The sequence below is a fragment of the Buteo buteo genome, chromosome 7 (assembly GCF_964188355.1).
Source record: "Buteo buteo chromosome 7, bButBut1.hap1.1, whole genome shotgun sequence".
Classification (NCBI taxonomy): Eukaryota; Metazoa; Chordata; class Aves; order Accipitriformes; family Accipitridae; genus Buteo; species Buteo buteo.
Genome location: NC_134177.1, coordinates 23681796 through 23706678, shown reverse-complemented (window position 1 = coordinate 23706678; position 24883 = coordinate 23681796). Strand labels below are relative to the sequence as shown.

Below are 24883 nucleotides of genomic sequence, written 5' to 3'. Positions count from 1 at the left end.
GATGAGGACTATCTGTCATTTGTGAATCTGGAGGCTTAAAAGTGATGTGAATGGTGCATGCATTTTTAAGTGCTTCCACGAAATAAAGATTTATTTCCATCTCTTGTCCAAACTGCCAAAACACAAAAAGTTATTCCGGGTCCTAAAAAGTCAACGTTTAGCAGTAATATATATTTAAATATATATATATATATATATGAAAAAAGAAAAGAAAAGAAAAGAAAAGTTATGGTTCATTTTATTTTGCTGCTTCAGAACAGTAAGGCATCTTCATACTAAAATTGTCTGTAGGATTACAGAATTACAATTCAGAAGAGTACTATGTTTGACCCTTGAGTATTACTGGAGGTTAATATTTATTGTTAGGATCTTATTTCTTTTATTTTCACAAGGAAGCTGTTTATGTATTTTAAGCTATGCAGCTGAGCATCCCAATTTGCTTATGCACTAGCACACACAAAACCATGAAATTAAAACACCACATGAATTCAAGAAATTTTGGACTGATGTACTTTCCCCTCATTAGGAAGAAACAACTTTGTCAAGAACTTTACATGAAAAAAGGCCAGGTCTGTCCACTTCACACACTACAGATGTCAGTCATTTAGTGGGTTTACTGTTGTGTTATGCAACTTAAGAGGCTGAAGCAAGTCACCTTCATTCTTCCGCTCACTGTCTTCTGTGTAGATATTATGACGTGCAATGTAGGATATAACAGAATCTGGTATGAGATATTTTACACTTAATCCTCTGCACAAGGCATAGCGTATCTGTGTCGCACTGATTTCATTCTGAATCCATTCTTTCACCAGAAAGATATTGTGCTGAAATTGAGTTAAAAGGTCTGATTCACTGATATACTGAGCTGGATCAGAGCCAGCACGGCTAATACAGACCAACCCAAACTTTTCCACTATTTCTTTGATGTGTTCTTCCTTCCAGAGATTAGGTGTCTTAAACGTCTGTAAAAAATCAGCCCCACAGAGCAGCTTTAATTCTGGTAGAACTGGAAAGACAAAAGGAAATGACAGAGTTCAATACTTGCTTGGTTTTCTAGAAAGTTTATACTGAAAATTGCTTTTAACTCAATCACTTTTTTTTTTTTTTAAATAGTTTACTTTTACTCCAGTTTTCTTTCAAAAGGTTGCAAGAAAAAAAATCAGCTTGGATTTTATGTGTCTGGTCACAATTACTTTATCACCTACTTCATCATCACTCACAGTATATCAAATATTACCTGTACAATATTAAAGGAGAATTATTCCTCCACTCAGGCAAGCCAAAAAGGGGAAGAAGCAAACAAAGAAGAGGATTATTTTAGCACAAAGACTAGACTTGGTTGAACCTGGCTGTTACACCCCAGCCTGCCCTACTCACTTTGCTCAGGTACAGTGGGACCAACCCCAGCTAGCGAGGCCCTTGCCTGCCACTGTGGCCATATGGCTCCCCATCCCTTAGGAAGCAGCTGCCTTATTGCACTCTGGCACACAGACACAATGTTTGCATACTGTCATGTTAGCCAGAGAACAACCTAGAATTTTGCCTGCGTTTGTGCACTTACATCATCTAAAATGTGATGGACTGTATCTAATCTAACTACCCTTACTGGTACAATAAGCTAGTTAGTTGACCTACTAAGTTTTGTTTTATTTTTAGAGAAATTTGAACCAGCAGAATATTGTACAGATAGTATTTTGTGTCGTGTGGCCATGGCACTTTTGTTCTAGTACAAAGACATCTAAAGTCAAATTTGCTGTACCTTGAAAAATGACCAAAAATGATACTTCACTAGTACAATTTTTTCTGTTTTCTTTCATTTTCTTATTTGCTGCCCACTGCCTAAGCCCCAGTTCAGACCACCTCTTTCCTCAAAGTCTGTTCTACAGCACTCATCATTATACCATCTGAGTATTTTACAGACATTGACTAGGTATTTTCACAGCCTTGCATTCATGTGAAATGAAGGGGAAGGATGGAGGTATTGTCTCCATTTTACATTTACTTGTGGTTATAGACAGTTAGCACATCTGCAAGTCTTATACAAACACCGTAAATCAGCAATTTGAAAAATAAGAAACATACCAGTCATGATGCATGAAAAGCATGCGCCTCAAGATTCACTCAGTTTTGCAGAGGTTTAGTACATACCACTGAGTTAACTTCAGCAAACGTTTCTTCTCTTCTTACACCCCCCCCCCCCCACATACCTTCTGATCCCTACAACAAAGGTGGCAGGAGTACTGCACTGCACCTTCCTGTGGTCTGAATGCAGCATTACTACAAAAGGAGGCCTTCTATGGGACAAGGCTATCTTGAAACATTCATGCCTGACAGAATCACAATATACTGTCCACATTCTTAAAAATGTAATTCTGTTTTTTTTAGAGTTTATAATTAGTGTATTTGGGAGGAATGTGAAATTTTTGTAACAGCCACCTCTCCCCCAAATCACCCAGTAAATTTATTTTAATACCCACATCTGCAAGGTTGGAACTTTTAGATTCAATGCTCTCATCTCTGACACTTGAGCTAGTGCAGAAGTACCTGCAAAAGGGCTACAGGAGTATTAAACTCTGAAACAATGTCCCAGGTACTTCTGACAACTGATGAACGATGAGACACCAAGAACCTTAGGATTCACACAACCCTGGAAGCTCTATCATAATAGAGCTGATCTCTTCTCCTTCATCCCTTCCAAGCTGTGCTCTGCCTATGTATTTCCTCATGCCAGTTCCAATCTTCTTGTCTTTCCACTCACAGATTCTACTCTTTCCTTACAGTTCCCTGTTCTCAGTTCCATGTTTAGACTGTTTCCAGTCCTCTGATTTCCAGAGCCTTACCTGGGTTTTATGTCACAGCTTGCTTTTTACTTAACAGCAACCCCCACAATAAAACAATACTCTGTCCCAAGCTGTATTAGAGCTAATATCACACCAGACCTTTTATAGTGTTGATGGGTTTTCTCTGAATGTACATGCATTGCAGTTCTAGGTTACTAGAAGCTAAATTAACAGACTGTAGGCTTTACAAAATGGCTGTCAATTTTACACGTACATTTCCGCATATCCCCGTATCTTCTGTGCCAATGAGAAAAATGTGTCTTTGGTCTTTCAAGGGCACTTCGCTAAATGATGATCTGCAGCTTCCACTACAGATAACGGTATAAAACCCAAACGGCTGCTGCAATGCTCCATTTTTTGGTAAGTACAATAGCCTTCATTTCAGGCCATGTTACATCTGGATCTGGGAAATTTTTGCTTATTTTTGATTGGCGTAGCTCAGTCGATGGTGGACAGAAATGAATTGCAATTCTTTGAAGTGTTGTTCAGGGAAAAAGGAGAGGGTAAGCTAAAGGAGAAATAACTATTAACACAAAGGAAGCAGCTGGATTTAAGGTATAATTAAGGGAGACTGCTGTTGGAATATGCCAGGGAAAAGCATTCAAGACGTGACAACAAAGTTGTTCATGTAAGGCAACTGAGAGACTTGAAGTGCAGGGGATTCAATTAAAAATGAAATGAAGACAATCAGCCATCTCTTGTAAGTAGGAAAAGAAATATTGCATGTGAAGCTACGTTTGGTGAATCAAGGAGGGATGGCAAATCCCTGGATACTGAAAAACAGAGAGAAAGAACTCCATAGTCCTGTCATTTTCATCTTCATCCTGAATGACTAGCACCAATAAGCTATTCTAAGTTTACTAAAACTGCAATAATTTGTCTATACCTGTCCTCCGTGAACCTTTTTATTTTCAATATATATTAAAGTGACCTGATTATTTCATGTGGAACAAAATCATGAGGTTCAGCACCACGCAAAGAAGTCTCACAGTTTAGTAGGCACACATATAGTAGAAAAATAGTATATTATGGAATTTTGCCACTGCTAAATTCAGCCATCAAGTTGATCTTTCTGAAAGCTTCCATTAGGTGACTGAGCCTTTCTAAAAACTTCACAGAAAACCCCGATTCAACAGATTTCATTGTTGGGAGGGTTTTTTTTGTGGGGTGGGGGTGGGAAGGGAGGAGGAATTGGGTAACAGTTGCCTGCCATTAGAAAGTTTGTGCTAACCAGCATTTATTTATGAGAAAGGGGAGGAACTCTATTCTGCTCTGTAGTTCTCAGTAGCTCTTGATCGTTCCCCATGCCCCATGCCATACCATGCTAGTGACCAAAGGAAGTGGGAAGAAACCATTCTGTTCCTTCTTGGTGGGCCACATGTTTCAAATAGCCAAATCTGTATCACTGTCCAGTCAGTCAAAGCACTGAAGGCAGAAAAAGTACAACAGGATGCCAGCCTTTCTCTGTTCAAACTAACGGATTGTTCTTTGTGGATAGCTCCCAGATTGAATTAAAAAAAAAAAAAAAAATCTCCAGCCACTACGTACTAGACAGAGAAACTGATTTCTTGCCTGTCCTCCTTCTCACCCAGTTTTTTGCTATACCTTTGTTGTTGACTGTAGAGGAATCCTGTGATGATGACTGATGAATTCTAAACTGAGAATCTTTATTGGGAAAGAAGGACAAGCTTTAACATTTGTTTCCTTGAGCATTTGTACATAAAATGCTATAGAGCTTGAAATAACTACAGAAAATAATAGCTAAAAGAATTTTTCATCATGGACATTAAAATAGTCCTTACTACTTTCACACTAGTTTTCCTTAGTACGGCAATGTGGACTAATCTGACTTGTCACTTGCTAACAATCATTAACCCCATCAGACACAAGATTCCACTGCAGTCCAAATGCCTTGAGACCTTTTTTTCCTCTACCATCTATAAAGATAACAACAACTCATCTTTTGGAAATTTTTGTATAACCATGAACAACTTAAATGTATTATTCATGTCCAAGGAGTGCTGCAATACTACAGGAAAAAATGCAATGTATCAAAAATCCAGCAGCATCCTAGCAAGTCATAGGGCTAGGGAATATGATAAAATAGGAAACCCAAAACTGACAGTGTTTCCAGAACTTGCCATACTTCTAATGTCAACAGAAGCTTTTCTGTCCAGAAATGCAGTAAACACCAATGCATCAGCATCACTGGTGTGGTATCCATATACTTAATCCATTGTCTAGTAATCCCTATAGTTTTTGATATTTTTTATTCATAGATTCTATGCTTTGCAAAACCAGCAGGGCCACAACATACATATCTGACATAGCTAAAGAAGTGCTTATAAAACCAAGAATTAATACAATTCCAAAGTAAGTCTCCTGTCTACGTGGGAATTACTACAAAATAACTGCACCAGCAGTCATGCTGGCATTTGGCATGGCTTGTTTTTGGCAGGCAGCTCCAACCCTCAGAACTTAACAGATAATATGTTCAACTTTTTCATCAATTAAGTCTAGTCTGATAACGCTGTATTGTTTTTAATGCTAAACAAAGAGTCGTGTTTACATTTATGAACCAACCTGAGTGCTGGTAAGAAAGGGGATCCTCTGTAGATCTTTCTATGGGCCATTTGTTTTTCATTAATTCCTTCTTGGACTGGAGCAATCTGAGTGATTCATTGTAATGGTGCCTGCATTTAAAATAAAGGCTTCTGTGTGAGGTAATCCTCTCAGAGATGCACAAAGCGATTACCTGGCACTTTCAGATTCAAGAACACAGTTTGCTTTTATGCACTTTGGATTTGAATACAATTTGTTAAGAATTTAGCATATTCATTCTACCACGAGATTAGTATCAATGTAGTTAACATTTTGCAGAATTCACAAGCAATCTCCAAAATGGCATACTGGTTTTCAATTCCTTTTTGAAATTCTACCATTATGGCAATTTTGGTAGTAACATTACATTTAAAACATTGTGGAGGTTTTTGCTTGAAACAGGATTAAATCACACTTCAATCACTAGATTTAATTTCTTGATTAAATACAACCCCTCATGATGATGTTTCTGTAATGTGTGCTCAGTTTTCAGGAGGAGACATTCTTTTTCTCTCTCATCCTCTTCTCCACAGAATCATGTTCCCTGAGTCTTCACCTTGTGGTTTTCCCTTTCATTTTAATTAAAAGAATCACAGTCCTGAGAAGCTCAAAATATACAATTCTTATAAGACTTTTGACATCTGCTATGCTTCTAATTTTACTGAGTTCAGATGCATGAAGGCAGGCAAGGAATCTTTGGCAGTTTTTCCAGGTTTCTATTACTTTATTCTTTTGCTGCTCCTGATCGCTGGTGCCCCAGTGCAATACTGGTACTACTATCTCGTGTTAGTGGCCCTTTCTTTGATCATGAGGGCAAGTGCCAATCTTAGATCAAAACACCTAAACTCCCTTCCTTCCAAACCCACATGGCCTTGCTTGTTTAGAATAGTCCCTGACTTGCACCATCCTGAGCGATGCTTAGGCATTGCTCATATTGGCACCAGTGAAAATTGTTTCAGGAAACAAGCTCATGGTTAAACAGGATGGGCAGACACAGACTCAAGCCAGTGTCCCATCTCTGTCTAGTACATATATAGCCAAAGTGACCACCAGGTCTTATATAACTGTATCAAAGCAAAGATTATGAATTACAAGGTACAGTCTGAATTCAGTATGTGTACAAAGCCATAGATAACCCTTTGAATGTCTGGCCTAAGGAATGAATTTATAGTTTAGTGATTTACATGTATGTAGGGTTCGGCGTTCGGAAGATCTTGCGATGTCACGGAAAGACAGAGGGTTAGTCGCAGCCTTCTGATGTACCTGTAATCCTGCCTACCCTTGTTAGTATAAAAGGAATTAACTGCGCAATAAAAGGGGGAAGTTGGCGCTCACACTGTGGGTGTTATCTGTCTCTTTCCCTGGTCTGGGGTTGATCAGTGATCTAATCGTGGCACCTTGATATGCAGCGAACGCTACACATGTACACTCTTCAAATCATGCAGATACTTTTAGCCACAGGAATAAGTTGCACAAGTGTCAAGAACCTACACCTGGACAGGCTGCATAACAATCTCTAGTAATTTTTGATGCTCAGCCATTTGCTAAAGAGACTGCATAGACAAGGGGTGAGGGACATATGGTAGTAGAGAGTAGGTAGCAGTAGCTTGGCCTGTGCCTTCCTACATTTCTATTTTTAATCCTGCCTTGTTGTAAACAGGCTGATGCTATGTATAGTCAAGTACACTAACTCCGTATCATGGACTGACATTCTTGGGCCATGATCAAAAATAAGAACTTTTGGCAAGGAACTCACTGCAGGGCTAACATTGTAAGTACTGCAAAATCTTAACGGCCAAAAGGTCTGTTCAGCAGGCGTTTTGAGTGCTAGGGCAGGGAAGGTTACGTTATTTTAAAGATACACCAAAAAGGACAAATCAATCTGTCAGTTTATCAAGCACTTTCTGAACTGCGTATGAAGCTTTGAATAACTGTATCATTAAATCTCAAGCACAATTCAACGAAAGTTGGGTAAGATAGATTTTTGCCAATTCTAAATTAATTCACAATATATCTGCACCACAATCAAATCTACATTACAAGAGGAATGAATGTAGTTCTTTGGTTACTGACAATATTGTTTTCTTTTCTAGGAAGAATATTCAGGAACAGCAGATAAGTGGGAAATAGCTCCATCATGTTCCCTTCTCCTCTCTAAAAAAAGCCTTGAGACGGTCTCCAAAATTTCCATACTCACTTAACAGGCAACTAATAGCACCACCAAAAGTGGGATATGAGCTTTGCTGCTTAAAATTCTTTTATGTTATAACTATTTGGGAGCCCTTGCAAAATCCACAGATCTTGATGAAATATGACAATTTCATTGCACTCAGGTAAAACAAGTACTGTAGAAAAAGGCCATTCATGTGTCTCAGGACACAACGTTCTACTGCAGTTAAGTGTACAATTCAAAATACTGATAAGAAGAGACATTTAGGTACAGTAATATTTTTTGCCTTTGCCTTGCAATAGCAAAATCTCTTTCTATTGGTCCTAAAGTTTCCTACTTGAAGGAGCTTATAGTGAAGGCAGCAATTGGTTCTTTGACAAGGGAAGCATCTATAGATTAACCTTCAACATTTGTGAAGAAGCACAACTCCACAATAAACCACTGCCTATTTATACTTGGTAAGGATCTAGCCCTAGAGCCACCTCTTTTTTTAATATTCATGTGTGACAATTAGAATACAATATAAAGCCAAGATACCTACATGTGCTATTTCATCAGGATGCTGCTTCCCCATTAAAGGGACAGGGTTCAGCATTAGATTAAGGCACTGGTTCAGCTCATTAATATAGGTCACCATTTGGGAAAAAATGCTTTAAGCTCATTTCTCTCCCTAACTGGCATCCATTTTAACATTTTGTGAACTTATTTATAAAAATAGAGGTTCACTTTCTAGAGTGGCAGGAAGTTGCGCTGTTCATACCATATTAATACTACTTTCCCTGAGCAGAAAATTATACATACAGGTTTTATTTATGGTACCTCTTATACTAAAGAACTCTGAAGTGGATTTACAATTTACAAACCCAATCTTGCAAGTAGTACTCACTGCAGCTGGAGCTGTGCAAGATCAAAGCTTTTATAAGTAGGATCACCTGATCTGAGATTTGTGGCTGCTCCTCTAGAGAAAAACAGTTGTACAAAACTGGAGTTTAGTAGAAAAATCCCATACCCAACCAATACTGCAGGACAGACCTTTTGGTGATTTCTCACACTGAAATATACAAGTGTGATTACAGAAAAGAACAGAGAACTTTTCTGCAACGACAGGGCAGCATTGCCTAGTCTTCCTCCCACCCTGATCCTATTCTGCTGGCTGGAGGCAAGGGTCAAAAGAAGCAACTGAATGTCTATGTTCACTCAGTAAAGCAAATAAAAGTAGAACTAAAAGGCTCTACCAGATTTTTTTCTAAGTACATAGGGTATTCTTACATATGCTTTTGTAAAGTAACAGGTCTGTTTTTTAATTGCTTTCACATAGAGCCGTAAGAGCTTTCTCAGCAGTCATTGGAAGGCACATTTTAGAGCCTTAAGCTATACAACCATTTCCAGTCAGAAAGTAAACTAGAAAAAGTGGATAGAAATCATTGATAGTTCTTACAGCACACTTGCTTTCTGTAAGGACATCCATGAAGTCTTTCACTTTAACAAAATCTGTTGAATTCTGTAGCATATGTGTTTCCCAAAAGTGGCTAGCACAAGAAGTTTGTGTTTTCATACCTTGCCCCATAATGCATTTATTACCACGTGTCGTGGTTTAATCCCAGCCAGCAACTAAGCACTGTGCAGCTGCTCACTCACTCCTCCCCCCTCCCAGTGGGATGGGGAGGAGAATCGGGAAAAAAAGTAAAACTCGTGGGTTGAGATAAGAACAGTTTAATAACTAAACTAAACTATAATAATAATAATACAAATATAATAACAATAGTAATAATTGTAATGAAAAAGAATATAACAAAAAGAGAGAAATGAGACCCAAGAAAAGACAAGTGGTGCACAACGCAATTGCTCACCACCCACTGAACAATGCCCAAACAGCGACCTGCCCCTCCTGGACAACCACCCCCCCAGTTTATATACTGAGCGTGACATCCTATGGTATGGAATATCCCTTTGGCTAGTTCATGTCAGCTGTCCTGGCTATGCTCCCTCCCAGCTTCTTGTGCACCTGCTTGCTGGCAGAGCATGGGAAACTGAAAAATCCTTAACTTGGGATAAATACTACTTAGCAACAACTAAAACATCAGTGTGTTATCAACAGTATTCTCGCACTAAATCCAAAACACACTATACCAGCTACTAGGAAGAAAATTAACTCTATCCCAGCCAAAACCAGAACACCAAGACCAACCATATGGGAAAAAGGCACGTTTCAAGATCCTTACATCAAGTTAACTGGTTTTGGACAAATTGTTTTATTTTTCCTTCCAGCACAAAACCACAGCAAACTCAGTGATTTTGAAGAAACCATCAACAGTTATGGGCTTGGGCTTAACTTGCCATTAGAGTTAGTATGAAAACTTTTCAAGAAAACTTTTCAAGGATGTGCAAATAGATAAACCTGCAGGCATAACAATGCCAACATAGCTAATCTGGAATAGGGATGCTCCTCAAGAATAGGTTTATTTGTAAACTCTCTTACTTTCTGATTAAGATCTCTGTATTACCTACTTAGAGACCTAAAACCCAGAGAAATAACATGAGAGGCAAGATCTTTGCTGCAGAACTCTTTCAGTGACTACAATTTTGCAAGACCTTTGCTGGGCAGAGGCTTTCCACATGCATCTAACTAGTTAAATGGCATAAGTGCAGTACTGTGGTGTATTGCATAGGTCTGGGGAAAGCCTATCTGCTTTGCACTAGGAAAGACTCCAGATGGGGAATACTTACTACACGGCCTTTCTAAAGGAAAGTGATGTGAATTTTCATTGCTTGCAGATCTAATACTTTATCTCATAGCAGATAATGCCATAAACAGACCTGTTCTGCTTTGCTTGGGTGTTTTACATAAGTGAGTTCTGTGCATCGATCTGGTAGCCTGACAGATTTTTGGCAATCAGTAATTTCATAAAGAAAGGAGCAAAAAAGTAATTACCTTAATACTTTTACTGTCTCTGTCCATGTCTCCTGCTCGCTCTCCCATGGATCAACTCGAATCCAGTCAGATGTCTCCAGTGCTAGTTTAGCCATTGCTATCCGGTGCCTTGCTGAAACCAAGCCTTTCTTTCTGTAGTCATCGTTAACAGGAGACATTATGCCTTCAATCACCTGATACCTTCCTTTTGAAAAAAAAATGAAAAGAAAAAAAGGAAAAATAAGTCATTGTCACAGAATCTTGAAAATTTAGGGTGGTCAGGACCTTGGGAGCTCATCTAGTTCAACCTCTTCAAAGCATGGTTAACTTCAAAGTTCTGAGAGGCTATGAACAACCTGACCTAGGTATTATTTTTAATACAGAAACAGCAATTTAAAAAATTAAAAAGCAGCCTTCTTGTTCCTCTGTGAACTGCTAACAATTACTACCAATATGTTTATCCTATTAGATGATTCAAAAAGGAAAGCTGTATGAACATACAATTTCCAAGCATGTAGATGTTTACAATTTATGATGCTATCAAAAAACTATCAAAAAACCTATCAAAATTGCTAGATATAATTAAGTTTTATATTCCAGTAAGTACAGCTTTTATAAAGCCAGAGCAATGGACGACTTAACTGACCACTGCTTTGTCCTTATGCATCTGATGCTTGTTATTTATCAAAATCATTGTGCCTTTTCATTGTGTTAAAACAAGAATTATAGCATATTACTGCAGCTATGATTAATGCAATTCAGACAAATCAGAAGATTCAAGAACAAAGATGGGGCTAATGGAGTCTAAATTGAGACTTACAGCACTATGCTCCAAACATCAGCTTAGCAGCCACTAAAGAAACTTTCTATCTGACTGATCATGCTAATTAAATTTGAAAATATGCCCATATTTTTCTACTGTAACATAATGTAATCATTAACACAACAAGCTCTTTTTGGTAGACTTTGCAGTTCCGGCCTCAAATCAGGAAACAAAAATCATAGAATCATAGAATCATTTAGGTTGGAAAAGACCTTCAAGATCATCAAGTCCAACCATCAGCCATGCGCACTAAACCATGTCCTGAAGTGCCTTGTCTACGCGCCTTTTGAATACCTCCATGGATGTTGACTCCACCACTTCCCTGGGCAGCCTGTTCCAATGCCTGACAACCCTTTCAGTAAAGAAATTTTTCCTAATATCCAATCTAAACCGCCCCTGCTGCAACTTGAGGCCATCTCCTCTCGTACTATCTCCAGCCACCTGATAGATGAGACCAACCCCCACCTCACTACAACCTCCTTTCAGGTAGTTGTAGAGAGTGATAAGGTCTCCCCCCAGCCTCCTTTTCTCCAGACTAAACAACCCCAATTAATGTAGCTCTCATTTTAATAAATCAACAGGGAAATAAAGCTCTGATATGAGCTGCACCCCTCAAGAAACAGAGAGGAGAGAAAGGGTGTTTCAAACAAACAGAAATACAATAAAATGATTTCTAATGTAACACATGCATTTTAAATAACTATGGTAAATATGATACTGAAGGATGAAAAAAATCCCCTTCCTTTTGTCTAATTCAGTTGTTTCAACAAAGAAACTTAAAGAATGCAGCAAGTTCCCTCTATTGCTTTGTAACAAAAATGGTACCCCCGGACTCATAATTTCTCGTGCTGGCACATGACAATTTGTCCTGGGTTCAGCTGGGATAGAGTTAATTTTTACAAGAACCTGGGAGGTGGGGGGCATAGCCAGGGTAGCTGACCTAACTAGCCAAGGAGCTATTCCATACTGTGTGACATCGTGCTCAGTATATAACTGGGGAGCGGCCTGGGGGGAACTCTCGACTTTTGGTGGGGGAAGTGGCAGAGCGTAGGGTTCCGGGTGGTGAGCAGTTGCACTGTGCATCACTCGTTTTGTATATTCTTTTATTAGTACTGTTGTTGTTGTTGTAACTTCTCTTTTTGTGTTGTCCCAGTAAATTGTCCTTATCTCAACCCTCGGGGTTCCGGTTTTTTTTTGTTTGTTTGTTTGGTTTTTTTTGTTTTGTTTTTGGTGTTTTTTTTTTTTTCCTTTTCTCTCCTCAGATTCTTCTCCCTATCCCACCGGAGGGGGGCAGGAGTGAGTGAGCATCTGTGTGGTCCTTTGTTACCGGCTGGGCTGAAACCACAACACAATTCAATATTCTACAATGACAATTTTGTAACTCCACATTTATTTTGATGTAATAGGGTAAAATTTTCAAAAGAACTTGAGCAAATTGGACTTAAAAAATAGCATTAAAATTCAATGAGATTTACAGGCAATGTCTCCTATTAAAATATCAGTCCAAACTATCCTCTGTTTTAGAACATTCTCATTATAGGCAAAATGGTCAATAGAGCAAGATAAAATTCTCCAGAAACATGAAAAGATGTATATATAATTATGTCTATCTCTTGATCTGAAATTGGAAATTCACTTGACGTATGGACAACAATTATTCTCTGATACTTTGATAATACATAATGCTGTAACAAATTCTCATTTAAAGGGAAAGAAATTACAGTTTGAATTCATTAATGTTACCCTTATTAAAAGGTTTTTCCTACACAGTAATTTTCCACATTTTGGTTCCTTTCTTTTCAGTTTCTACAGATATAAATTGTTCCCTTATATTTTAAATGAATATATTAAATGTAAAAATGAAAATTATATGAGGTCATGCTAGCCAAGAATGATTGCAACTCTGCCATATTCTTGTAAACTGTTAAGATTTCAGTCTCTAGTCTGGCCTAGAACTGCACAAATTGGATAAGAGCTTCTGATGCCATTGTCAGCTTGTTCCAAAGCAGAACTGAAACCAAATGGAAGAGAAAAATCAAGGTTGCCAATACTTAAGGTACCAAAAGTCAAATACAGTAACTATTTAAGATGATTCACAACAACGGAGTAACGCAGCACTATGCAATCATGATGCACATGAGAACCTTCCACCTAAAAATACAAGCTTTACCATTCAAAATATAGGAGAATATTTTACTACTGGCTCTAAATAACTTGTGTCCTCTACAGTAATTTAAAAGTTCACCTATTAAAATATGTCCCTCAATTTTGGCAGGCATGCAAAGAGAAAATAATTAAATTCTGCCATCTTGATTTTTTTTTTAATTTCCACTGCAATTCTCTTATCTGTCCCATAAATTATTACAGGGAGTTTCAAGCCTTCCTTGGTCCACAATTATCTTCAAATTGTATTTCTTTGGAACACTGTTTGCTTTCGTCATGAAATATGTTATTATTGCTTGTCCTAAGTATGTGTAAAATCCAGGCCCTTAAGTGGCTTTGTTTTTCAAAACGTACCTATAAAAAGCAGCAAAAAACTCCCTCTTGCTATGAACTTACATTCTCTAAGAACTACTTAGGATAACTGGTTAGAAAACTAAATATAACAAAAGTAGTGAAACAAAAAATGTCCCTCAAACAAGTTAAAGTACTAAGTATTAAGGAAAGTATTAAGGAAAACTGGTATTTAGTATTTCGTTACAAAGGTGTCCTGGTTTTGGCTGGGATAGAGTTAATTTTCTTTCTAGTAGCTGGTATAGTGCTATGTTCTGGATTTAGTATGAGAATAATGTTGATAATACACTGATGTGTTTAGTTGTTGCTAAGTAGTGTTTAGACTAAGCCAAGGATTTTTCAGCTTCTCATACCCAGCCAGCAAGAAGTCTCGAGGGGCACAAGAAGTTGGGAGGGGACACAGCCAGGACAGCTGACCCAAACTGGCCAAAGGGGTATTCCATACTATGTGATGTCATGCCCAGTATATAAACTGGGGGGGTGGTTGGCCAGGAGGGCAGGTCGCTGCTTGGGCATTGTTCAGTGGGTGGTGAGCAATTGCATTGTGCACCACTTGTCTTTTCTTGGGTCTCATTTCTCTCTTTTTGTTATATTCCTTTTCATTACAATTATTATTATTTTATTACTATTACTGTTATTATTATATTTTATTTATTAAACGGTTCTTACCACAACCCACAAGTTTTACTTTTTTCTTCCAATTCTCCTCCCCATCTCACTGGGAGGGGGAAGGCGTGAATGAGTGGCTGAATGGTGCTTAGTTGCTGGCTGGGGTTAAGCCACAACAAAAGGTCACTGTAAGTTATCTCTGTTTTAGCATAAACAAAGTTTCTAGAAACTTCACTCCCTGCTGAACAGTGCCTACAAAATGTTAGCCTCTTTTGCATTTCTATGACAACTGAGAAACAGACACGTGCATTTATCCAGTCTGATTCTTTATACCAAAGTAACTACCCCAAGTACGATCTTCTAGATAAAAGTTTAGATTTACAGCACATCACTAATAATAGGCAGTACTAATGTACATTAGTCATAAGCAATGACAGTATCAAAAGATGCATGTTTCATGCTAAGTTTACTATGTGGAAGATTTTATGGTTTCATATGACTGAAAACAGCTGATGAGCCAACACACTTATTTTAATGTAGTTTGGTACCTTCCTGTTAAAACTCCAAAGCTTTAGAAGTTTCACTGATGTAGGCTTACATAAAAATATTACAGACGAATGCCAGTCTCATCTCTTTGTTACAATGAAACTCCTTATCATTCAGTATTCAGCTCTCCCAACTTATACTTTATAATAGAAAAAAAAACAGAGTTAGACTCACTGGTAGCTTCTGTGACATCAATTAAATGTGACACCAACTCATATACGCAGATTTTCCCTTCCTGCAGTTATGGACATTAGTTTAAAGACCATATAGCTCTCATCCACAGGGAAAAAGAAACAAACAAAAACCCAACACCCCCTCCCAAAACCACATCCAAACACCAAAAAAACCTCTAAAACCACCAAACCAAAAAACTTGAAACACCAAAAAAGCCAACCCCAAAACTAGCCCAAAGCCCAAACACCAAAAAAACCCCACCAACGCAAACACCCCCCCCCCCCGAAAACCAAACACCAAAACACCTCCCTGCAAACCCCACATACCTTAATCAAGATGACAGATTTTAACTCATCGCCTATCTAAGGTTTCTGTCCTATGTATCCAAAGTCTGTAAGCACAAGCGAAAGAGAATTCCCTGCTTTTTTTTTTTTTTTTCCTGGAGACTGCCCCAATTTCCTTTTCAGCACTGGGCAAGAGACTAACTTCTATATATTAGTGTATTAATGTGAACAATTGCAGGACTCAAGATTACAAATTTTTGGTCTGAGTTCTGGAAGCTTTGTCCAGGAATAAGCATTTTCTCTGTGTCACTAAGCCTGTTCGAAGGGCATAAAGTTATCTACACATCTAAGATTTAACAAAATGAGGCTGATGAACAGCTTAAGTTTTACTGCATAGTATGTATACAACATCAAATACATAAATAACAAAAATCACTTTGACTGCCAAGGAGTCAGTCCTTTTTCATGATGAAAGTGATAGCTATTTCAAAACATAAAATGATGTAAAACTTGTTATCAGAAGTGAACAATGTTGGAAAATAGTTACAATACAATCTCATGTTCTAACCAGCTAAGATGCAACAAGAGCTTATATTAATGTATGTTTTCATTTCTTCACTGAAACAACCACTAGCACACTTGCTTTTACAAATATGTTTAACTGGATTATTTAATTTCTTTTATCAACCTTCTATGTATGACTACACATACATTAAAATCACACGATAAAATTGTGTATTAAAGTAACAGTCATGTTTTCCCTTGAACCCACAAGAAGTCAACAGTTACCCTTGCAGAACTCTCAGCCTACTAATGCTAGGAAAACAAATACAAGGATTTTTCATTGTTCCATTTAAAACAAAACATTAATTTTTTTATAGGTTTTAATTAACTGGGGTGGAGGGAGGGACATCTAACATCTTTGTTCAGATGCCATGTAGGGGAGAAAATGAAAATAAAACCACCACGTAATGACTAGATACAAGTAATCCCAAATATTTGAGTTGTTAAAAATGATTTACAGCCTAAATATCAAAAAGATACCATCCTATGCTTACCTTCCCATGACATGTATGTAGAGATTGCTAAGCATGAAAAAAGAAAAAGAAAATAGGCAAGACTGTTTTTACTTCATGTTTGGTCACCTTCTGTGAGGGTAATTCAACAGAAGGAAAATCAAAGGGGCAAAAAATTCAGCAATCATTGCATTGAAAGTCAATGTAATGAACAAATACATTAGAGCAGTAACGGACAATCTTTTAGGATAGCTCTCCACAGGATGGATGACTTTACCTTCACCACTTCAGAGTGCTTGAAAGATGCATTCACTGAATTAGATGAGGTGTGCAAAAATTGTAGTGACAGATGCCATATGAGTACCTAGAGAAACATAAATCATATCCACCTGGTTGAGTGAACTACAGGGCCTGAAGATGTAGACTTACCTCTGTAGTCAGACAGCCACTCAAATACATTGAGACTTCAGGAACCCTCCTCCAACAGCTGAGTAACTAAGCATGCACAATAATCAGTCCTCAAATAAATGCTGAATGATCTCCAAACATCAGATCTATAATAAACATTTCATATCAAGACCTCAAAATACAACTTCACTTCTATAGAGTTCATTGGATTTGGACAAAAAGAAGGAAAGAGAGTTTCTTGACAGCTATGAAAATGATTATTTCCTTCAGAAAGAAGGCTAAAACCACCATCTTGAGAGTAACAATATGAATAATAAAGTATCATAGCTTTACTCACAGGACACTTTATTCTGAAATGCTCTAATCCAAGCTGACTTTTGCCATTAACATGACTGGGAAGCAATGGTTCCTTTCAGAGATGCTACAAAACAGATGACTAGGGTTCCAAAGACAAATACAGGGCATAACCCAAATACCACTGCAAGCAGGGGACACCCACCCCTTATTTTGCTGGGTTTTAGAGTAAGGCATCAAAGCTTGTGGAACAGAAAGATGCCTACACTTCTTCCATTTCGAAAAGCATTCCTTAAATTCAGAAAAAGGTTAGGACCTAAACTGTATGCACTGATAACAGCATCGAGAAAAATGAGTTTTATGTAACAGAGGTGTCTTCTTTAGGGATATGGCGTATCTTGAGATGTCTTAAGATTTATGCTTTTGCTGCTTAGATTTGCACCTCTGCAAAGTGCACTCTACAACTTTAATTCTTTCTGAATGTTAAGCTACACATGCATTCCTCTTCATGCATGTTTCAAGGGTAGAGCCTAATACAATTAACCAGGTACTGCTCTATTTAAGCAAGCACTGCTGTAAATCTTGTAATAAAAAAAAATCCAAGATTTGTTTCCTTTTCATTTTTAAAGTCAGTTAATTTTAACTAATGTCTGTCAGTATTTTTTGTGTATGTAGTAAGTAACTATTGCTGATCTGATCCTATTCTAATTATATACCTGTATTGCTATATACACTATCAAAACAGTAGGATCAAACCAGGGTTATTTTGTGTTGTTTTCAAATTCTGGTTATCAGAATTGTTGCAGGAAGACAAATTGAAGCCTGTGCATTTATGCTGACTTATAATCATAGAATTGTGTAGGTTGGAAAAGACCTTTAAGATCATCAAGTCCAACCGTAAACGTAGCGCTGCCAAGTCCACCACTAAACCATGTCACTAAGCACCACATCTACACCTCTTTTAAATACCTCCACGGATGGTGACTCCACCACTTCCCTGGGCAGCCTGTTCCAATGCCTGACAACCCTTTCAGTAAAGAAATTTTTCCTAATATCCAATCTAAACCTCCCCTGGCACAACTTGAGGCCGTTTCCTCTTGTCCTGTCACTTGTTACTTGGGAGAAGAGACTGATACCCACCTCACTACAACCTCCTTTCAGGTAGTTGTAGAGAGAGATAAGGTCTCCCCTCAACCTCCTTTTCTCCAGGCTAAACAAGCCCAGTTCCCTCAGCTACTCCTCACAAGACTTGTGCTCTAGACCCTTCACCAGCTGCGCTGCCCTTCTTTGGATACGCTTGACACCTCAATGTCTTTCTTGTAGTGAGGGGCCCAAAACTGAACACAGTACTTGAGGTCCAGCCTGTCCAGTGCCAACTACAGGGGGGCAATCACTTCCATAGTCCTGTTGGCCACACTGATACAAGCCAGGATGCCGTTGGCCTTCTTGGCCATCTGGGCACACTGCTGGCTCATATTCAGCCGGCTGTTGACCAACACCCCCAGGTCCTTTTCCACCAGGCACTTTCCAGCCACTTTTCCCAATGCCTGTAGCGCTGCATGGGGTTGTTGTGACCCAAGTACAGGACCCAGCACTTGGCCTTGTTGAACCTCATATAATTAGCCTTGTCCCATTGATCCAGCCTGTCCAGATCCCTCTGTAGAGCCTTCCTACCCTCAGGCAGATCAACCCTCCCTTCCAACTTGGTGTCATCCGCAAACTCACTGAGAGTGCACTCGATCCCCTTGTCCACATCACTGATAAAGATATTAAAGAGAACTGGCCCCAGTACTGAGCCCTGGGGAACACCACTTGTGACCGGCCACCAACTGGATTTAACTCCATTCACCACAACTCTTCAGGCCTGGCCATCCAGCCAATTTTTTACCCAGCAAAGAATACACCCGTCCAAGCCATGAGCAGCCAGTTTCTGCAGGAGAATGCTGTGGGAAACAGTGTCAAAAGCCTTACTAAAGTCTAGGTAGACAACATCCACAGCCTTTCCCTCATTCACTAAGCGGGTCACCTTGTACTAAAAGGAGATCAGGTTAGTCAAGCAGGACCTGCTTGACTTGACTTGCTGCTGTTACAATCTGCTCCTATCCCTTTCTTGAAAATACTAGTCCATTTTAATCACATGCAGCCCTTGAACAACATAAACTTCTAAATTCCCAAGGCTGGTTAGTGACTAATTACTCATTGGACTTCTCAGCTCTGCTGCCCAGTGCTGCATCTGACACAACCCATTGATTGTGTCACATTTTCCCAAGTTTTCATAAGACAGTAACTCATTTTCCTTCACCTCCCCTTGCATGTGTCTTGTCACAGATAGAAACATCTTGCCTTTCATACCCCTCTACTTTGCCCTCTATCCGTTTTGGTCTTCTCTGGAAACTTGGTGATGTAAGTATCCTCCACTGGCAATACTTAGGAAACAATGTTTTAAACATCTTACATAGGTTGATTCTAGTACCATTTCTTTGGACTTTATGGTCAAATGAAAAATACAGTCAAAGAGAAATAAAACCATTTGGCATTAGATACTAACAGACTGAAAGGCATTTGCCACAGTCAGTGCAAGTTTCAAGAAATAATTTTAAAACAAGGGATTGAATCTGAGAGGATTCTAGCTATGTCTGAGGATGTGTAAAGAGTCAAATTCACAAGAGTAGAGACAAAAATCCAGATAAAGAGAATCATTAGAGTTATTTAGTCACATGTAACTACGTCTGTTGTATTTAAAAAGCGGCATGACAAGATTTGTTGACATTAACAAAAAAAAGGATTAATTACTTGACATGTGTCAATGAAACTACAGATACTGCTTAAAGTATCAGAAACTCAATAAAATTCCCTACTTAAAATAAGGATGTATGAAAAATAAGAATAGACAGCATTTGAAACTGAAGTGATGTGCAAAAAGCTAGCAGACAGAATTACTGGAGATGTCAGTCAGGATGCACATTAGGGATAGTTATGTCATTCTTAACAGTAAAACCTGACTGTGAAGTCAACTCCAGCCAAGCTGTTGCACAACTCATTGTTTCTGCCGGATTTGTGATTGAGCAGAAATACTGAAGCAGCACCAGAAGTCATTCTCACAGCCTAGGAAACATCGCCCTTCATGCTAGTCAATTCTTCTCTCATGCTAGTTACTTTTTCAGGCATTCAGTGTGTGTATTAGCTCAGAAGTGCGTTGCTCTCACTGAGAAGGGAATCAATGTGAATATGGCAGACCACTACCTCACTTCAAACAAGCTTTAGTCATGTATAAGAATTGCTCTCCAGCCCCACTATCAGCTCTCAGTCTGCAACTAGTGCTTCTTCTCAGCAAATAAGCTCCAATTTCTCCTCTCCTGGGTAACTGCAGAAGCAGAACTAAAAACATGAGAGAATGACCAATTAATTTCCTGGGTAGGAATGGTTCTGCCATAAAACAGGCATCCAGAGTCAATCATTTTTATAGCATGTTGCCAATCCCTTCTGTTTGAGAAACTGTCTTCACCATAGCAAGGAAGACCATATACCAGATCTGTAAGTATCCATACATACAAACACATATATATACATTCATAGTTACTTCAAATAAAGCCACCTCTAGGTGTGATGGGTAAAGCTTCCACAAGCTAATTGAGGATTCTTGGTTTGCAGACATCCTAGGTTATGTGTTCAGAAAGTACAATGACAACACTGTAGGCAACCCAGACACAAATGAAGTCTCCTTCTTCAATGCATGAAGTACTTATACTAGTAAGACTCCACACATTAAACTAAAGTCAAAAGGCAAGTCACATCCTATTCAGAACTAAGCACTGATGTTAAAGAGGTGCAATGTAATGCACAACTTTCATTTCAGCCTTTCAAAATGTCATTTTTAATATGATTTTCACTAGACTTGTTTAAGTAAACTGCTCTGAGTAAGGGGTGGAGTCTTGTTACACAAACCAGACAATGAATTGTGATTCAGACAGTATCAGAATTCATTTCTCAGTTCAATCCTTCTTTCAAGGTAAAGAAATAAGTTACTGGACTGTAACATATGACTTAAACAGAAGTACCAATTGATCTCACATTGCCTTTCTACTCCTTGCACAGCTGGGCAGCAGAAGCAGTTATAAAATTACAGTGAGAAAAGCCAATTCAAATCCCTTTTTAACCCTTTACTTCTAGTCCTGTGGGAGCAACAAAATCATTTTACAGTTACAATAGAGACAGCCCTCAGAGCCGGTTGTGTAATTCTTCCTCATTAAAGTCAAAGTATTCTCACAGTATATGGTCAGTATGTAGTTGCTTCTTTTACTGCACAATGGTATCAGTGGGTTACCAGATTCTCTCCACCTCCCTTGCTCCCAATTTGACAGCCAAATTCCTTTTACTATTATTTTCTATTCAGGTTCCTACTGAACCACATCCCTAGGAACTTCTCTGTCAGGTTCCAGTAAACTATGATTCCCTTCCAACCTCTTCCAGAAACATGTGTATATTTTAGCTGCCAGATGCGGGGGAAAAAAAAAAAAAAAAAAAAAAAAGCCTCAGCAGCTAAGTAGTTGATCAAGCTTAGAGTTCAATGCTGAGAAGCACTGTCAAGCTGAGAAGTTCAATGTTTAGAAGCTACTGAGAAGTAGCTTTTCTGATCCTTGCTTAAGTTCCTGATGTTATCCACCTTTCTCCTTTGTTGCCAAAACTTTCTAGCCTGCTGACATCTAGCTTTTCTGATCTCCTTTATGAGGAAATTATTTTGCTAGGGGAGATAAGTTGTACCTCTTAGTGAAGACGGATAATGAATAATTAACATTTCATCTTTTCTCCAATTTCACCCGGCTGTCAAAACTGCTAACTGTAACACTTCTTCATATTAAAACACAATGTATCATAAAAGCATGAAATTTGAACATAAATGTTTCTCCTCGGTTCCAAAATTGTTAAGCATACTCTTTCACAAGACTCAGCCTGTTCCGTGAATATGATCCTAAAACTGCTTATAAAACTTTCCGTTTATTTGCATGAATGCTCATTATGATACTTGTTTATGTACTCAGTCAAAGGAAAAGGTAATGCTAGACTTTCTATATTGAATATGCCATGAGAGCCTCATGTTGAATGATAAATAAACAATATTAAAATAAAGCCAGATGTAAAGTGACAGCATATCTATAGTGAGTGTTAAAAATCTTTCTTCATTTTCACAGTAAAACACCATGTGTGTGTGGTCCTAACAACACCTTACTGACCTGTTTTTTGCAGGTGATCTCTAGCCAGCTCAAATAAACGCATATGCATGTTTGTGATGGGGTTAAAGGAGCCACAAGCTAGAAGAATGAGAGGTGTCCTGCTCACCATTCTGACATCAAAACATTAAAACACCACCCTAAAAAAAAAAAATAAATTATTAAAATAAAAGACAAACTTGACAAAGAGCATTCTGCCCCTTGTTCCTTAAACTAAAAGAAGCACTGTTTTCAGAACTGTCTGTTCCTGGAATGCTAGTAAAGTATCAGAAGATCAGTCCTCTGTATCATCACAGCATACAGGAAGTACTAGCTCAGAAACACATGTGTTCTTTGATATTAATTAGGAGAGCATCAGCAAATTCTGTTTCCCCACATACAGAGAGGGCTAGAAAGTATTTCTAGAAATTCGTATTGTTGCTATTACTAAAAACTGTCAGATTTTTTACAGGTTTTTTATTTTTAACCTGTTTTTGTCAGAAAACAAGGTTTCATTCTGTCAACCATCTATTAATAACTTTGGTATCTGTAGGCCTGCTACAAAAAAAAGATTTTTTTTTTTTTTTTTTTTAAGGCAAGTTCTTACAATGGACCTTTGCAACATATGACAAAACCCCACATGCAGCACCCACACCTACAGGTCTGACTTCCTTAGAGGCGGGCAGGAAGCAGCTGGTGGCCGGCCAGCCAGCCAGCCAGCCAGCAAACACTTCTAGCCAGATTATCAGCAACTGCCTGTACTGTTTTTTTGTTGGATGGCAGAGCAAGTGATGGTGGATCAACAACAGGGAACAGCAAGGAGGAGAAACTATAGCTGTTACAGGAAAACACTGGGGACATTAAAAAGCTATGAATAATGTGAATGGGTGGGGAGCAATGCTGTTAGGAACCTTGCAGGTGCATTTACAAACAACCCTCACATAATTTAGTTAAAATGTCAGTCATCTCAATAAAAATGCAGCAGAAATCAGTTTAAGTTAGTCACTGTGCTTGGAGCTACTTATTTGCATAGTTCTTTTTACAAGTGATCCAGAATATGTGGGGCATGATAAAAACAGTTGTGTCCCACATACATATCTGTGAATCTGATTTTCCGATGGGCCTGTCTTCTTTTCCTAGGATTTGAAATCCTTACAATGCTCAACCCATATAATCATACATACATCATTCTCTTCCCTTCCCCTGGCCTCCAGCCCTCTCCATCAAGTGTAACAGTCTTCCGGCAGAAGACACTTGTATCCCAAACTTCAGAAGTCAGTCTTGGGTTAACAGACCAAAGCCGGTACGGATTCTGTGCTCTGTTTAGCCAAATCCTATTCTCCATCTGCAGTGTACCAAAGCACTGTAGCTCAGAGCCTACCTCTTGCTGTTTCCAGTCCTTATATTCCCTTATTTTTTCCCTTTTCTTACTTAGAAAAATTTAACAATAATGGTTAAATCAATGTCAAATTGATGTTTTATAGCTGCCAACTCTATCAGTTTATTTACAGAGGATTTATAATGTTAGCACTGTACCATTTAACAGCACTGAGTGCACCTAGCAACAAGTTTTAATATTTCCACTTGTGACATGTTGGCAGCTGGCAAATACTTTATAAAGAAAATTCTTTGAAGCATATGTGCTACCTGTACCTTGACCATCTAGTACTCAATATACAGATAAAGATTCTTTTACAATGTTTTCATTTTACTTTACTGATTTCTCATATCTCCCATCATACTAAGGGAGCTATACTGGGGGAGAAAAGACTCACTGGCTGTAGAACCATTGAAAGTTAGTGACAATTTTAGGGTCTACAATTACAGCAGTCGTAGGAAGCACATTTCACAGCACTCTCTCTCTCTCCACTGTTTTACTATCCCTGTATAGACACTAACAAACTCATATGTGAAAACTGTGTGCAAACTTCACAGGTTCTTTATTCAGAGAAATCAAACTCAAAGTGTTCTTTTGTTCAATATCAGCAATTTTGTAAATGTATCTTCATTGCATGGGGAGAGGTCTTTTTGCCTTGAAACAGGTAGCAAAACAGTAGTACCTGTAATTAACTGAAAAAGAAATCATTGCTAGACCATCTAAGTGTTCTCCTATAGTCCCAACTTTTTGCTAGATAGATTCTGTTGCCACAGATTAGTCAATGCTGAACTCTCAATGACAAATCAATTACTTCCAGACTAAGAATTTTCTAGAAACAGAAACTTTTTACAGTCATAACTACAATGATGTTGCTCAGCATTCAGCCCTGCAAACAGGCTTATACAATCTTATATGACAGCCTAAACCCAATGACACAGTCGTATAACCTTACCCAATTGCCAAGCAGTATCAGTCAGCACCTCACTCAAACAAGTATGTGTTCAGGGGGAAAAACACATACTCATTCTTCCCTATTAGATGTTACCAATAGCATCTCTAGCTCTTACATCTGCTAGTTGATGGCTCTGATATGCTCTCTTCTGTTCTG

General features: G+C 38.4%; 1 protein-coding gene across 12 annotated transcripts in view; it reads right to left on the bottom strand.

Annotated features, from left to right (window-relative positions):
* Nucleotides 1–221: 221 nt before the first annotated feature.
* NMNAT3 (nicotinamide nucleotide adenylyltransferase 3) overlaps nucleotides 222–24883 on the bottom strand; it is a 35023-nt gene continuing 10361 nt past the window's right edge. For 7 of the 12 annotated variants that reach the window (XM_075031895.1, XM_075031894.1, XM_075031897.1 and 4 more), the window contains 4 exons: nucleotides 22422–22558; nucleotides 10544–10727; nucleotides 5424–5533; nucleotides 222–1006 (listed from right to left, as the gene is read on the bottom strand). In XM_075031895.1, coding sequence (XP_074887996.1) covers nucleotides 597–1006; nucleotides 5424–5533; nucleotides 10544–10727; nucleotides 22422–22530 — 813 coding nt within the window. In that variant the 5' untranslated portion in view covers nucleotides 22531–22558 and the 3' untranslated portion in view covers nucleotides 222–596. Of the gene's footprint in view, nucleotides 1007–5423; nucleotides 5534–10543; nucleotides 10728–16765; nucleotides 16853–16917; nucleotides 16967–22421; nucleotides 22559–24883 lie in introns of those variants that run through there. The other 5 variants (XM_075031902.1, XM_075031903.1, XM_075031901.1 and 2 more) reach the window with 3 other exon arrangements.